The sequence below is a fragment of the Anas acuta genome, chromosome 5, assembly GCF_963932015.1.
Source record: "Anas acuta chromosome 5, bAnaAcu1.1, whole genome shotgun sequence".
Lineage (NCBI taxonomy): Eukaryota > Metazoa > Chordata > Aves > Anseriformes > Anatidae > Anas > Anas acuta.
Window position 1 is genome coordinate 10,569,783 of NC_088983.1, and position 16,534 is coordinate 10,586,316.

The 16,534-nt window shown below is 38.9% G+C and overlaps 2 protein-coding genes across 5 annotated transcripts; one reads left to right on the top strand and one right to left on the bottom strand.

The window, feature by feature from the left end:
* Positions 1-3,554: 3,554 nt before the first annotated feature.
* On the bottom strand, positions 3,555-10,630 carry COA8 (cytochrome c oxidase assembly factor 8). Of its 2 annotated transcripts, none has more exons than XM_068682652.1 (5): positions 10,478-10,630; positions 9,671-9,868; positions 8,522-8,585; positions 6,466-6,556; positions 3,555-3,805 (listed from the first exon to the last, which is right to left on the bottom strand). In XM_068682652.1, exons 1-5 carry the CDS (start codon positions 10,562-10,564, stop codon positions 3,700-3,702), a joined length of 546 nt encoding a protein of 181 aa, XP_068538753.1. In that variant the 5' UTR covers positions 10,565-10,630; the 3' UTR covers positions 3,555-3,699. The 2 variants fall into 2 exon arrangements, with proteins under 2 accessions (XP_068538753.1, XP_068538754.1); XM_068682653.1 differs by lacking the exon at positions 10,478-10,630 and adding an exon at positions 10,035-10,363.
* Positions 10,593-15,572, top strand: BAG5 (BAG cochaperone 5). Of its 3 annotated transcripts, none has more exons than XM_068682641.1 (2): positions 10,593-10,715; positions 10,994-15,572. In XM_068682641.1, exon 2 carries the CDS (start codon positions 11,022-11,024, stop codon positions 12,372-12,374), a length of 1,353 nt encoding a protein of 450 aa, XP_068538742.1. In that variant the 5' UTR covers positions 10,593-10,715; positions 10,994-11,021; the 3' UTR covers positions 12,375-15,572. The 3 variants fall into 3 exon arrangements, with proteins under 3 accessions (XP_068538742.1, XP_068538743.1, XP_068538744.1); XM_068682642.1 differs by having other exon boundaries at positions 10,657-10,793; XM_068682643.1 differs by lacking the exon at positions 10,593-10,715 and adding an exon at positions 10,773-10,854.
* Positions 15,573-16,534: the final 962 nt, after the last annotated feature.

Here is a 16,534-nt window from a genome sequence, read left to right on the forward strand (position 1 = left end):
AGGCCCTGCTGAGAACACACCTGAGCCAGCCCTAAGGATGAGAACCTGAGTACACCAGAACAAAAAATCACCGTGCTTTCCTCTCCAAAATGTAAGGAATAGGTTCAGTGGGTATCTGATTTGTACCAGTAAGACAATACAGGCTGCCGTAAGAAACAAAGATGTTGTCTTCAGAGCATTTACGTGGCTTCTAAAACTCTGATTTATACAGTGGGTAGTACTATAAAATATTTCTCCTGAATAATATCATGTATTAAAAGAAATCATGTAATCTTTTGTCTTTGCTATTTCTAGCCAAAAGTACTGCTTTTGCACTTCCACAGCATCTGCTATTTGAATACGTCAGTCAACTAAATCTCAGAATACTTGGGTAGATCCTAATCCATTAACGAATGCAAAGTCCGGGTACAAAGAAGTAATTTCTGCAGTAATGACTATTGATGAGAATGCATTTCAAGATGATTACATTCCAAGTACTTAAGAAATAACCATTTAAGAAATAAACTCATAAGAAATAAAGTAAATTGCATTTGTTATTTTTTGAGTAATGAACCTGAGTATTTATTTATGGGTTTATTGCTTTGTGACTCAGATTAAAACAATCAGGGGATACAGTTTTTATATAAACATGTTATTTGTGTATATTAGAGGTCCAGACATACATTATTATTTCCTGAAAATACTTCAATCTCCCAGTTCTTTTGCAAAAGCGTGGCCCTTGCCCTCTGGGCAGGATGTAAATTAAATTCTCATTTGGCTAAATCTGATTGCCCTGTAGGTTACTAATATTGCTTAGTGACAGTGGAAGTTGAAAATTGCAAACAGAAGAGCCCCTTAAAAAGAGGCAATAAAGTGTCAGAGTGTCAGCTTCTAAGTAACAAATTGGACTTTTGAACTAAACTTTTTCACTAGGAATTTTCAGTTAAACATTCTCAGTAGTTTCTACCATTACTTCTGAAACTCAATAAAATTGAAAAATGTGATTTATTTCACAAAGGTTAAGGTGTTCAGATCCTTCAGGGTGCTGGAATCACTTCAAACCAACCTTTAGTTGGTCTGCCTGTCAATTCTCATCTGACACTTCTTCCTACCCCTCTCATATTCTATTGAAATTAATGCTCCAGTAGAGAAATTCTTAGCAAAAGAATTAACAACCCTCCCCCCCCAGGATTCCCAGAACACAACCATCTCCAAGTCATTACAAACCATCTAAAATTATTTGAATATTACCAAAACATTGTTGCTTTATTATGCATTTATGGATGAGACAGATTAAAAAGACACATGCTGACACTACTAAATATGAAATAGTGCCGTTCCTTCTGACAGGATTAGCTAAATACCCAGATGATGAGAACACTCCTCAGCATTTTTCCTATACTCGGATAACGTGCATTGAAAAGTCACTCTTTGATCTATTTCAGTAGCTCCAGATCCTGTAGCATGCCTTTGTATACATAAAATTATTTTCAGTAGTCTATGGGTGCTCTTCTTTCTTGCTTTGATGCATAAAGGATTTATAATCAATAATAAGTGAAAGTAGCTCGCATTACTACAACTGTTCTGAGTCAAGAAAAAAACACCAAAATTAATGCAACACTGGCAAAAATGATACGGCCTTTGACTTCAGAAAGTGTAATTATCTTGGTAAATGTATTTGGTTTTGGTAATGAGACTCAAAGTTTCAGATGGATTACTTTTAATAGCATCTTTTCACGGTGGCTTTATTAGATATTCTAAATCAGAGCTCACCGCTTACCTAATCAACACATGCCTTGCTCCTTCAGTAGGCTTTAGATGAAGGAGCCCAGCAAGCCACACAGAACCTTAATGAAGGAAATGCCTTACAGGCAGGAACTTCACCTACAAGTATCTCAGAGCAGAATCCCCGTATGATCCGTCTTATGCCGATTACCTTGTTTTCAGGTGACTGACATAAGAATACATACTCAGAAGTCAGTTTTGTAACTGTGTTTTTGTTACTGAAAACGTTCCCTGTTGCATACTAAGGAGTAGCTCCAATGAAACAGAGCAGAGATTTGAAGTAGTTTCACAACTACTGTGAGTTGACTGAAGTGCGATCCAAACCTTCCATCTCCATTCCCACATCTCCCTTATGCCACCAGTAGAATTCTTCTATCTGCATGCTGAGGCTCATTAATTCAACTGACATCTACCACTTTTTTACTTGGATTAGTTCTAGTAGTGAGTCAGTTTCCTCATCTTGCTCAGCTGGCAGACACCAAAGTGTTTGTGTTAATAGAAGTGAGCAGCTCAGATGGAAATGGTTCTTTTGATTGACCTCTTCCCACTTTGAGCATGTGAAACTACCTTGGGGACCTTCAGCATGGGCTGTCGGAACATATGGCTATCACCCACCAGTCCACTGGGCTTCCGGGCTCTGCCTTTTGGAGATATTTTCATGCATTATCCAGTCATTTTCCCACATTTTACATTGAAATTGTTTATTAAAATGTGCATTCACACTGTGGTCAAAGCACACATGCTGCAACATGTGATTTAATGTAAAGCCCTGAAGAATTACATTTACATAGCCACAGTAATCTATTTCAAAACCATATTTCCCTAAATAAACATATCATTTTCTATCTTTTTAATAAATATATACCTTTTACCTTTGATGTAGTAAATAGCATTCACAAACAATATTCTCCTAGAACCACTGTTTCTCCACCTCAGACACTATTAATAGATATGTTAATTTACTAATAACACACCTATTAGAACCACAATTCAGTGACCATTTTAACCCCAATGATATCATCATTGTATGAAACACTGTGATCCATTATGGTCTCATTAATATTTAATTTTCCAGAGGAATCATTAGTTCATTAGTACCAACAAGCCAATTTTTGCTCAAGCTGAAAAAGCTTATGAATAAATCATGCCATATTTAGATTGGAAAAACAGGTCAATGGCTACAGAACTCACATTTCCAAAACCAGAACCTTCCCTACAGCGTAGCTTTGGGGAAACATGCTTCATTGACAGCATACTTTTTATAAAAAGATCCTCTCAGTAAGCACTGCATCAAAATAATCAGTCCATTGAACTGTATGATAAGACACTGAATTTTCCATACTCTGGATGTTCTATCTAAGAAGACCCCATCTACTGCTTTAGTCATTTATCTGAAATTTTATCTTAAAATTTCATTAAAAATAGAAAGTCACATTTTTTAAAAATGGATTATTCTAAATCAATAGTGTGTATACACTCACAAGTCATACTTGTTCCTTCAAACATGTTGTATTACTGTGGGTAACTCCTGCCCTAGACAACCGCTGCAAAATGAGACATTTTTGTGTTACATGCTAATATAGTTGAAGACTTTGACCAAAGTTCAGGCACAGCATACTGAACCATGTTTTATGAGCTATGTCTCTGCAGTAGAAATGTGACAGAGGAGATCTGTTCCTTTAATATAGATGAAGAAAGCTTTTGATAGTTTTCTTGGTTATTTTGGTTGGGGAATGTTTTAGATATTCTTGAAATAAAAGGTAAAAAAAAGTCTAAATAGCAATTATAAATTAAGACCAATAGCAACCTTTATTTACATAGTCTAAAAAACAGATGCAAGCAATTACTACATTGGACATTCAGATTCTGAACATCACTATTAACACGTTTGTAGCAGGCCTAGCTACTGTTGCATTCTTCATGGAGCTGAGATCACTAATTTCCAACACTTTTCTTTTTCCAGCGAAGCCACCTCAGAGCTCTCACCAGTGCTACTTGTCCCATGAGGAATGTGATCGTAAAGTTACGTTTATACCAATCTCTTGGATTCCAAAGCCAGGAAAACAACCAGCACACAGAACAAGAACAGGAAAAAGGTACACAATTATATTAAAATACCCTTTGGCATTGTCAAATGACAATTCAGTGTTGACCTACACCTTCCATTCTTTGTGGTTACACTTCTAACTAAATAAGAAAATATCTCTGTATGAACAGATTGCACATGAAAGATATGGCTACAGCTATTCAAACTTTATCTGTAAAAAAAAGTTAGGAGATGAATAATTTTATGACTAATTGCATTTGAAATCATGTAAGATAAAGGAAGTGGAACCAAATTTCATGTTTTAGCAGGTCATCAAGCTATCTGTAAGAACTTACGTACTGCCAGTGCTGTACTGCAGGTAAGATTTGTGCACATATGAAGATGCATGTATTGAAAAGGATATAACTGCTAATCTATGAAGGGAGAAAAAATCATACTCCAAAGCCTAGTTATATAACTCAATACAAGAAACATTTTGTTTCTAAAGCAGTATCTTAACTACGATGCCTTTAGTATTGCCAAAGTTAGTCATCTTGCACACATGACTTGTAGAATCAATTCAAAATATACCCATTTTTAATCTCTGGGAATTTGCTTCAAATTCATGCCCCTATTATGAACTAATTTAATCATTTCCTTCAGGTTTCCATCAAGGATCCCTCCCCTGCTTTGTCTGCTTTGTAAAATTCTGCACAAGGAGCTATTGAATATGTTTATGGTAAAAGTAACAGGGAATATTACATTTGTTATAAATGGTCTTCTTTCAGATCTCTGTTAGAAACCTAGCATGTACAGATTAACTTAAACCTGAGATATTAACCTCTCAGTAAGGACGGCAGCCAAAATCATGTTGACAAGAAGCACCGAGCTACCCCCTAAAATGTCATGTTAAATCAAAATATCACGGTAACACTGCAACTGTTTCTTTTCCCCTGTCATGTCTCATTTCCTATGCCCTTCTTGATTTTTTTTAAACTAGACTATTTCCAGTCTCAGCACCCTGAACTATATTCATAGTGTCTATGCACAGTCATTGTCTCAATTCTACCTAAAGTTTAGAAGTTTAAATATTTCAGCAGCCAGTTTTCAGGCCAGCTGGCATCTCTGCAAAAGAGCTATGCTGAGTGCATTAAAAAATCTTTATGAATGTGACCCCTTGAAGATCAGAATGCTTCTAAGCTCCGCTGCTTTCACGGCTGTGCATTTCCACTTTGAAACTACAGCACAGCTGCCCAGCTGATTTTAAAACAAAGCAAAACCAAGGAATATTTAGAAGAAGAGCCTGAATGATATTACCTAGAAGATGGGACACTAGCCTGAGCTGACTACAACAATGGCCTCCGATGGTCAATTCTAAGAAAAACTATTTGCTTGATCAATCATTAGTTAATATAACATAGGCAATTTGAACAGCAATCCTTTTTATCAAAAATGATGTATTTTTTTTAACCTTTCCGTATTTTCATGCTGTTCAGTTGTTTGTTTGATTTTTTTTGCCTCCCTCCCAAGATATGTCTGTTTCTTGCAGTAAAACTGCAAATTGTTCTTACAGTATAACATGTTATAGTATATGCACAATATGTACAACTCTAAACCACATTTTATTGTGGGTCAATTACAGTTGCAATAGAATTCTTCCTGATGTTGCATGATCAGGAACACAAGAAAACTTGAGACCTTGGAGCCCTATTATCTTTTAACCCAATAAAAAAATAAATTCTGGTTTCACATGCAGTGGGCAGCGTGACTGCAACTGGATGAAGTACTGTCCTCTTTCTGCTTCCTCCTATCTAACTCTTCACCAAGCATGTACAGCTACTTGCAGGGTGGTAATATGAATTTGCAAGTCATTTCTCAGTTGTTTCAGATCCCCAATCCAGTTTATCAAGTTGTTGTACAAACAGTGACACATAAAAAGCAGCAGATTTGAGGAGACTGGGTGGCTGTGGGCTTACCCAACTGTAGCCAAAGTTCTATTCAGGATGAGTGCAGGGGATCATTCTACTAAGGCTTCACCACACAAAAAACTCCCAAACACAAAGGTAGTCAATTTCACTTTGACCATATACTTGCAAAATAATAAAAACAAATAAGAATACTAATTATTACTCTTACTAAATGATTTTCCCTAGAGACAAGTGATATTTACTAGACCAGTAAATCCTTACTTAATTTAGGAGTTAACTAGAATATGTTATACAGAATTTTCAATTGTTTTACTCATACATTTATCAGTTTCAGTTGGCAGCACAAAAATATCTATCCCATAAGGGGAAAAACTTGAGGGCCTGATATTGTCTCCCTGCAGTTTCAGGAAGGAATGACACCAGATTCCATTCTCCACAAAATCAACAATGAACAGTGGAAGAACTCAAATGATAATGCAAATTTCTGTCAAATGCTAATAATAGCATTAAAAAATTATAAATGAGAGTTTCACATCTTCCTTTTTTTTTTTTTTTTTTTTTTTTTTACAATTATGATAAAGAGTGATAACTTTTTAAGTTTGATCCTATGCCTTTTGTCTAGACTACAACCTGCTCGAGCAGAAGGTGTCCCTCCCCATGGCAGGGGGGTTGGAACTAGGTCCCTTCCAACCCAAACCATTCTATGATTTTGTGATCTTACAGTCAACATAAATACCATCTACATACCTGTTATAATGCATATGCTTTCTAAAATTTTTACTTAGAAAGTCCTTGTAAAAGTCAGCCATTTCTTCTGCATTCAGTGTTGCTTTTTGACCTGAAAATAAGTTTTGGCATAAGAATGTGAAGGTGATCTTCATATTAAAATACTGGGTTCAGATTCAGGAGAGCTAGGTCTGACTCCTTGCTTTTACAGGGTTCTTGTGTAACCTTGAATATGTTATTATGCTTTTGTCTTCTAACCCTTTAAAATTTTTCAAGGGAACACAGCAGATTAAAAGCCACCGATCATTTTGAAACTGACACGGTAACTCTTAAGCCCTTATAACCTGTGAAAGTGATGATGTTTAATAGGTCTTATATTATTAGGGAGCTTATCAGAAAAAGATAATTGATCTAGGAGTATCTATCCTTTGATTAACATTAATTTCTCATAGGTCCAAAGTCTAAACAGCACCAGTAAGAGCACTTAGTAACTTATGTTTCCATATCTAAAGTAAGTCTGTAAGTACAGAGAAAACACTACTTGTGACTGTCAAGATATTTTCAAAGGTACAATTTTTTTCTGTTACCGTTGGTAAATTTAAAGTAACTTATACCAAAAAGCATGTGTTCTGAGATGTCACATTTATTAACGATACGGTAGACAATTCTTTGGTGAAGTACGAGAGTATGCGTCTGACTTTGAACATGCCATTCACATAGAGTAGAAAATAAGAGGAGATGTATTCTCTCCACAGTACATGAAATGCACATCCGTAGCTATTCCACAGAATAGCATCCACAGAACCAGTAAATATTCTTAATTCTAATTCCTGTGCAAACTTTCTGGCATGCTTTCAGTGTTTGGTGGTCAGCTTTGAATGTCCCAGGGAACATGGATGTGATGAGAGAAAAAACTGTAAGATTCAACTTTTGTTACTGTTCCATAATACATTTTAAAGCACCTGAGACTGACTATTGAAATGTGTATTATTGATCAATATCATCATGATCAGTATCATTTGTCAATATTTAAAAGATATACAGTGGATTTACATACTATGGGATAAATTCATCATAATAGTATTTGAAGGCTGCCTACTTAACAGCTATAGTTAATTTGTTTCTTCATAATGGTAGCAGCAAAACTGAAGATTCTCTTATATAATTTTTTCCAACTACACATGTATATAGTTTTTACTTTTATTTATATATATGCACATGCACGCAGTTGTGTTGTAGAACAAAAAGAGTTATCCAACACGTGCAGCCAATAATTTTATTTGTAAAGGATGTACAAGCTTTTTTTTTAATCCTAGAAATTAAAGAAAAAACAAAACAGCAATATAAAATAAGCTTTTTCTTAACAACAGGAGTTAATTTGTTTTTCAACCACACGCTGATCACTGGGATGAACAGAACAGAAACATAATAGTCTGCAATGTATAGAACATCAGAGCAGATGCTTTACTGAAGTCAAATAAATCATGAATCTATAAACAAAGTGTTCAAACTAATACTACAATGGCCCGCTCACTGTATAATGAAAGCATCTTGTTTCCTATTTCACATCAGGAATTAGTGAGGCAAGTATTTTACAGCAACTGTGATCAGGCAAAGAAGGTCAGAGAACAGCTGTTGTTTTCTTAGTAGCTGTCTTACTCTCCCCTCAAGGAAAAATACTGTATTAACTGAATACACAATGGACCTGAATGAAGAGCATGAGTTTATCTGCCAAACCGTAACATGCACTTGAGACAAACTCCGTATGTTTAGCTCAGCTTGCTCACCACATTAAGGAGATGTGAAAGATGAAAACTCATTCCTCCTGATATTGAAAAATTATTAAAATTATTTGATTAAGATTTTGACATGTTCCCTTATGCTGGGCATGCAAGAATTAGAGGATTAACAGTGCAAGAGAAGATCTCACCCCCCAAAAGCATGCTCCCAAAAAGCACTTCCAAATCCTGCTCTGAAGAATTACTTGTGACAGAACACAAAGAGCACAAACTAACAATACTGAGAATTAAACGAAATTCAAAACACATCCTGAACTGTACACGGCGATCCCACTAACCTGTTTCATCTCTCACTGCCAGACCTTTGGCTTTCAGTCTTGAATAAATAAATTCTTCTTTTTCCTAAAACACGTTTTTCCACATTAGAATTTGAGGTACTCATACCTTAAAGTTAACCATTGTTTTTAAATCACGTAACAACTTAGTGCCCAATACAGTCTGATATTCACTTAGATCCTGCTAGCTGCATTCATCAATTGATTCATGCAAACACACTGCTGAAACACATGCAACTTATTTTTGGAATAAAGGTATAACTGAGCTTTGGTATTGTTTAGCTAGATCCAAACCTTAAGTTTACAAAAGATGTACAACCCAGCTGGTCCCCACAGTTTAACTGAGAATTTCTGCATACAGAAAAAACACACAGACTTAGAAATTGAAGTTACTTACATGAAAACAGAGTAATTCCCTTTACATAATTTTTTCAAGATTAATAAGCAGTTCTATGGAATTAAAATAAAAAAAAAATTCATTTCCCCTCCCCAAGATCTTCACAAGTTTTGGAAGGATATGATGATCGAAGACCATCAGAAATAACAGTGAATTCTGAACCATTATTCTTCTTCCAACAAAATTCAGTGTCTCCTAACCAATAGTGCAATCAGAAAAAAGGCAGACCACAACTAAACATGTTCCTGCTTTTAGCTTAGCCAGGCAGCAGGGCATGACCTTTCATTTACCCTTCATGATTACATCTAATTTCTCTCCTGAAACAGAGCAAGAAAATCTGCAGCGTCATTTTCAACAGCAGCTCCAGTCACACACAGGCTGTGCATGCAAGGTGGCTACAGCCTGATGCTTTCAGTGCACGGTAAGAAAAAACAGAGGGCAAATACCACTAGATAGCAATTGAATACTTCTGGAAATGGGATCTGTAATGTTGTAAGAGATTTGGGGGTTAATATTGCAAACAGTGACAAACCATGATTTCCAGATAGATACTGCATATCTTAAAAAAAATATGTAGGAAGAGTGAGAGATAATAAATGATTGTAGGCAGAACTGAATACTAGAAATCGCAGGGTTTTGGTGCCAAGGAGGCACAGCTGAAGGTTACCTCCTGCCCAGCCACCCAAACCCCTTGAGAGCCGAGCATCACCACCCAGACGCGCAGCCTGGCAGCGCCGCCCAGCGGCCCCGCTCACCTGCTGGAAGGCGGCGTTCTGCTGCGCCCAGAAGCGCTGGTTCCAGGCCTGGGCGTCCTGCCGGGCCTCCCGCAGGCGCCGCTCCAGGGCGGACTCGTCCCGCGGCACATGGAAGATGACGGGCCGCAGGTTGGACAGCCGGTCCGGGGGCCCGATCCAGTCGTGGCGGGAGTGCGGCGGCGGGCGGAAACCCGGGCCCTTGAAAACACGGACGGGGGTCGTTATTAGCAGCACTTCGGCAGCGTTTTTGTGGACATCACAACTCGAAGCAAGCTCTAAAACCCCGTACAGCCGTGCAACAGTCTCCACACAGCATTAAAAATTGTAATTGTAACGCGTTCAGAAGTTACACGCCTTTGTTTACCTCGACTGACATTTGCGATATATTTAAATTTTGCCTTTACGTACAAATCTATCCCATAGAGGACACCTTCAACTCTTTCCCCCCCGGCCATAAATCACGATTTTAAGGACTTCCCCCCGTGGTTTTTTTTTGTACCACAGATGCTCCAGGACGCTCGCTGGCAAGACCCGCTCCGTGTGCCAGCCCCCCCGGTGCCTGCCCGCAGCTTTTTAGGCTCTGCTCCGGAGCAGGGGGCTCCCCCCTCCAGCAGGGGAAGCATTTTGCCCCCTTTACCCTTCACCCCTCACCCCCCTCAGCGTTCAGCAATCACCTCCCGGACACCCGGGGGGCACCGCGGGCTCTCATCCCGCCTCCCCCCAGCCCCACCGCGGTCTCCCCCCAGCCCTTCCCTTCCCCTCCTTCCCCTCACAGCCTCCCCGGACGGCTGCGGGCTGGGGATTTACCGCTCCGCCGCCCGAGGAGGAGGAGGAGCAGCGAAACCAGCTCCCCCCCGCCGCCCTCAGCGCCCGCCCGGCCCTGGCGGCCGCCATCTCGCGCAGGGGCAGGGCTGGGGGCGGTGCTGCGGGAAGGGGCCGTGGCCCTCAGCCCTCCTCCTCCTCCTCCTTCTCTTCCTCCTCCCCTTTCGCTGTCGCCGCCGTGGCGCAGCGCCGCGCTGGGCCGCGGGTGCCTCAGCCGGGGCGGGTGAGGGAGGAGGCGGCGGCGGCGGGTTGGGCCGGGAGGGGAGCGCTGCGCTGCGGAGCTCGGTTCCCCCCTCCCCCGGTACCTCCCGGAGCGGGTGGGGAAGGGAGGGAGGAACGGGGCAGGAGCCCGGAGGGCCGCGGTGAGGCCTCGGCAGCGGGCCGGGAGGAGCGGGGGAGGCTCGGTTGGGGGGTTGAGCCCCGCTGGCTGCAGGGGTTTTAAGGCGGCCGCAGCGCCCAGGTGCTGGGTGGGGGCTGATCGCGGGTCTCCTGTCCTTGCAGTTCGTCTGACGGCGGCCGGGAGAGGAGAATGGACATGGGGAACCAACACCCAGCCATCAAACGGTTGCACGAAATCCAGAAGGAGGTGAAGGAGATCGAACAGCAGGTGGTTGTCTTCAGCGGTTTGTCCACCGACCGGGATTACAAGAAGCTGGAGCGGTCGCTCACCAAGCAGCTTTTTGAAATCGATTCCGTAGACACCGAGGGGAAGGGGGACATCCAGCAAGCCAGGAAGCGAGCTGCTCAGGAGACCGAGAGGCTGCTGAAGGAGCTGGAGCAAAACGCCAACCATCCGCGCAGGCTGGAGATTGAGGCGATATTCAAGGAGGCGCAGGCACTTGTGGAGCGCGAGATTACGCCTTTCTACAAAGGGGGCAACTGCATCAACGATGAGTTTGAAGAAGGCATTCAGGACATCATTCTGAGGCTTACCCAGGTGAAAACCGGAGGGAAAGTTTCTTTACGCAAAGCGAGATATCGCACGCTGACCAAAGTATGTGCTGTTCAGGAGATTATAGAAAGCTGCGTGAAGCAGCAACTCTCCCTGCCACTCTCTAATGATGCGCATCCTTCTGTCTCCAAAATTAACTCTGTAATGTGTGAGGTGAACAAAGCGAGAGGAACTCTTATTGCGCTTCTAATGGGAGTGAGTAGTAATGATACCTGCAGGCATTTATCCTGTGTGCTTACAGGCCTTATTGCTGATTTGGATGCTTTAGATGTCTGTGGTCGCACGGAAATAAGAAATTACAGAAAGGAAGTAGTGGAAGAGATCAATAAATTGCAAAAATACCTGGACTTGGAAGAAGAAGCAAATTCTACACATGCTTATGATTTGGCACAAAATCAGTCCATTCTAAAAATTGAAGAGATCCGCAAGAAAATGAAGGAAGTTAATTCCTTACTTTTAAAAACAGAGAATGCTTCTGATCTGTATTTGGGATCCAAAGCAGAACTGCAGGGATTAATTGCCCAGTTAGATGAAGTGAGTCCAGGAAAAAACCCTTGTATTAGAGAAGCCAGGAGAAGAGCAGTCATAGAAGTGCAAGCTCTCATAACGTACATTGACTTAAAGGAAGCACTCGGAAAAAGGCAAATGTATCCAGAGCAAACTGCTGCAGAACCTCAGTCTCACAGAGCAGTTTGGACTGTTCTTGGAAGCTTGTCTCAAATTCAGCAGGAGGTGATTTCATTTGATGGAAACAGAACAGATAAAAATTACATGAGACTGGAAGAACTCCTTACAAAACAACTTCTTGCACTTGATGCTGTTGATCCGCAAGGTGATGAGCGGTGTAAGGCTGCCAGGAAGCAAGCAGTAAAGCTGGCACAGAATATTCTTTACTACCTGGACATGAAAACAGATGAGTGGGAATATTGAAACAGCCATGGTCTAACATAAGATAACATTTTTTTTCCTTTGGCACTTTATCTAGACTGAAAGTTTCAGTGGCAGCACATAATAAAAGCTGTGTGTTGTATGCTTGCTTAAATCACGGAGATTGCATAAAATGTTGACTTGGCTATATGTGTGCTCTCCCACGCAGTCACCCATTTGCCATGGCAACTGTCAGTACACCAGCAATTCTGGTCACTGCTATAAGCAAAGAAATGTTCTCTGAAGGAGCAGCTTAATAGTTGATCACATGGCTTTTTTTTTTTTTTCCTGTTTTCATTTTGATAACCTTGTGCAATGTTCAGAAAATGCAGATTTGTCAAAGATGCAGAAAACTCCTTATGGTGCAGTACTGGCAGAACTATTTAAAAGAGACAGGACACCAAAATTAGTGTTCAAGCATGAAGCTCTCTCCAGCAACTTCATAGCAGTCTGGATGTGCTGTTATGATGGAAAGTATTAAATGCCAAAGAACCTGCTGGCTTTTGGTTTGTACTTGATGTATTCCATCCATCACACCTTTCTGGTTGTTTAGATCTCTTTAGATTTCTTACTTAACAGAACTATAATGCCAACATCAAATTAGCATTTACATAGGCAAAGCCACTTAGGCCTATTTTTTTGTAAGACCTGAGACTTATGATTTACAAAAACGTGTATTCTGCTGGTGGAACCTCTTTCATATTTTTGCTTTAAACTACTGAGACTTGAGAGGAAAGTCTATGGGTATGTACTGACCAGATAAATTGGATTTTGAGGATTTCACACTGCCATCCATAAGTACCTGAAAACTGCACTGAACTTGACTTAGTGGCTAATTCTGTGTCTTTTTAAATTTTGCTGTTTTATCTGTTTTTGACTTGTCTTTTCACATTTGATGAGAACAGAATTGACTTTGAAATGAATGAACATTTTGAAATTATTTTTATAAAATTAGGTAGCTAGCTCTAAAGGTGTCCCTAATGATGTAAATGTGTGCTATATATTTCATACTGCTCAGGTATGGCTTCAGGCATGTCTTAGAAAAAACTCATGGCATATGTCTCTCTTTGCAATTCACTGTTTTATTGATTTAATACCTTCATAAATAAGCTTGATTGTACTATTTTATGTACCTACCTTTATTTGTGGCTGCTAGCACCAATCACATTTCTACTATAGCGTGTTTTTTGGCATTTTTTTCGAGCATGGCATTAAATTGAATTGATATATAGAGATATATTTAATTATGAAAACTTTGCACTTATCTCTTTCATGTTGAATTAATGAATCGTTGTTCTGTAAGTGACAATTTGCACCACTTTAAGGAGTAAAAACCATTTTGGATGTTAAACTATAAAAAAAATAAAATATATTTTTAACTGATTAAAAAGACAGTACTATCTGTGAGAGACAAGTGCCTTTATGACACCACTAACTTGCACCACCATATGTAGATATAGAAGCTGCTTACTGGCAGCTTGATGCATTTGTAATCTTTACAAACTGGATTTATTGTATACATAGTTCTACTATATCTGAAATTAATGTACAACAATATGTGAGAATAGTTCTATAGAGTCCTGAGAATAAGTATCAGATATGGGAAAAATAGATTCTGTTTAAAAATGACTTTATTTATTTAAAAATAAATACGGAGACTGGAGACTTCTGTGCCTATTACTAAAAGAAGAGAATATGCGTACTCTGTAATGTGCTTTCAGTTGTTGATGGAAGGCTGTGTAACTTCAGAGAGTGAATGTATTTTGTTTCTGATTGTACACGTGATTTATTTGCAATTTACTTGCCAAAAACAATCTATTTTTTCAATTAAGTACAGTACCTAAGGCACAGTTTTACAATGCCAGAACGTTTGCTGGAAGATTCTCCCCGCTTCTTCAGAGATATTAACCTGTTGAATTTATCTGTCCTTACCTCAAAAAAACATTTCCCCTAGGTAAAATTCCAATCTGTATTTATATAGTATATGGCTAACCCAGAGTAATAATATTTTAAACCCAAATTATTTTACTCATTTCAAGATTTCTACATGTTTGAGCTGCAAATTCTAAATTATACTTAAGGCTTTAGGAAATATAAGAATTTGAAAGTGCGATGATGTTACTCATTTTTCTTTTGTACTGCTGTCAGGTCTGCGGTGGTTACCTGTAGGTTGTTTGACAATTCAGTGTCTGTGTTCTTTGGAGGTTACATGTAGCTTTATAAATGTTTGAAGTTCTTATGTAAAAGTGAGTAAGTATAGTTTTCAGATGTGTTCTCTTAAATTTGCTTGTCTTTTAGCTTTTCTGAATAGAAAGTTAAGCCTGCATCTCTGAAAAGGCAAATGTTTAAGGTTAGCTTAATTTTGATTAACTGAGTAGAATTCAGTAGCAAGATATCGTGTGAAATAAGTTTTTTTTCCATCGTTCTGTAATCTAATCAATTGACTACTTAAATTTTATGATAAAATGCTCATTTGGAATGGGATTAATTCACAGTTTTTGCATGAATGAAAACTAAATGTGCTTAAAAAAAAAGGCAGATATTTCTCAAAATCTTGCTTTTGTGCCGAAGAATGTAGTTACATTGGTTTTTATATCCAAAGATTGAGGAACACACGACTTTTCCTTTCAATGTGGTAGGCTAAAATAATCAGCAAAATGTAAATGGACCAAATTGCAAAAGCTTGCGTTTTAGTGCTGTACTGAAATATAATAACTTTTCTGTGTGCTGTGTAATCTATCTTAGAGCAAAATAAATGAGTGGATATTTTGGGGAGGTAATCATACATCATGATTTCTATTTGTTAATTGTATTTCTTTTTGAGATTTTTTTTTGTTGTTGCTATTTCAATGTTTGTTGTTTATCTCTCAGAGGAGTTTTTCTGCGTTACCAGTTTGGAGACTTTCATGACGTATGGTTCCTACTTTTTCAACTTAATAGAAATTATTGTACATGGTCCTACGGTGTATATGTCTTGATTTATTGCTGTGTAGGATATGGCATTTGTATATACAAATTCAAGATTAAATATTGCAGTGTTGTATTCCTTATTATTAATAAAAATGTTACTACCTTTTACTAGATATTCATTTGAATGTTATGCCCTGCTGCCTTTATTTATTTCTGAATGTGAGTTATCAGAATGTAAATGATTTTTGTCTTAGAAAAAGTATTTTAATTAAATATATACACATAAAACTCTCTTTTTCCTCCTTTAAGAGTTTGCTTTTTCATTGCTGTATTTAGGAAAATAAAGTTATTTGTGTGGAAACCACTCCTACCTCTACTTCCTAAATCTGGTGTCTTCTGGTTTTCCCCGCATTCAGCCCTGTGTTACAATAATTATACCAGTTGGTGCTTGCTTTCTTCCTTCAGTGATAGCCTTGCACACTTCTGGTCTTCGGAAGTTAAACTAATCTTATTCTGAGCTGTATAGATGAGGCATGTTCACATGATTGTTCTGATGTCTCAGTATGTTTTCTTAGGATGCAGTAAGCCAAGTTATCAGCTCACTGCTGCTGGAAATCAGTACTTCTATTTCTGCTCAGAAAACTGCTGCCTGTGTGCTGTTCCTGCTGCTTGGTTGACTCCTATGGTCTGATTTAATGCAATAAAACAGGAGAAAAAAAATGCAAAAACGGGGAAGGGAGAGTACAGCTTTCCATGTCTTTCATGAATCAAATTGGCTTGTAGAAAAGCCTGAATGTGGGCCAGAGCTACTGTAAATTGAATGGGTGGTTCACACGGTTACAGGTTAGGGAACAAATGCGAAGTGTTTGAATAGCAGTAAGCCATTAGATCAACCTGCATAGATAAATCTCTGCAGGGGAAAGAAGGAGAGAAGGTGGCACTGTCAACTCCTACAGATCGGTAAGAATGTGCTGCCTTAGTAATGGAATATGGTGAAGGCAATACAAATGAATCACATATGGAACACAAATCAGTTGCTTTCAAGTGCTCTTTCATGTTGCGCAGTAACGGTTTGTGCAATAAAAGCCATAAGTGGTCATGTAGAAGTACTGTATGCAGTAAGTTCTTATCCAGAAAACAACAGATATGAATAAGGTTTATAAAGATAGAATGTGCCTGTATGTAACAATCCAATCTATCTCCTTCCTCTCCCTTTTAATAATATACCTTATTTAAGAGAAATACATTCTTCA

Bases quoted from the DNA above. Each gene is read 5' to 3' on its own strand.
- COA8 (XM_068682652.1), bottom strand. From the start codon at position 10,564: ATGGCGGCCGCCAGGGCCGGGCGGGCGCTGAGGGCGGCGGGGGGGAGC. The intron at 9,869-10,477 runs GTAAATCCCCAG...CGTGTTTTCAAG, and splicing joins CCTCCTCGGGCGGCGGAGCG to GGCCCGGGTTTCCGCCCGCC. The intron at 6,557-8,521 runs GTTAGTGGGATC...ACTTATTTTCAG, and splicing joins GGCAGTGAGAGATGAAACAG to GTCAAAAAGCAACACTGAAT.
- BAG5 (XM_068682641.1), top strand. From the start codon at position 11,022: ATGGACATGGGGAACCAACACCCAGCCATCAAACGGTTGCACGAAATC.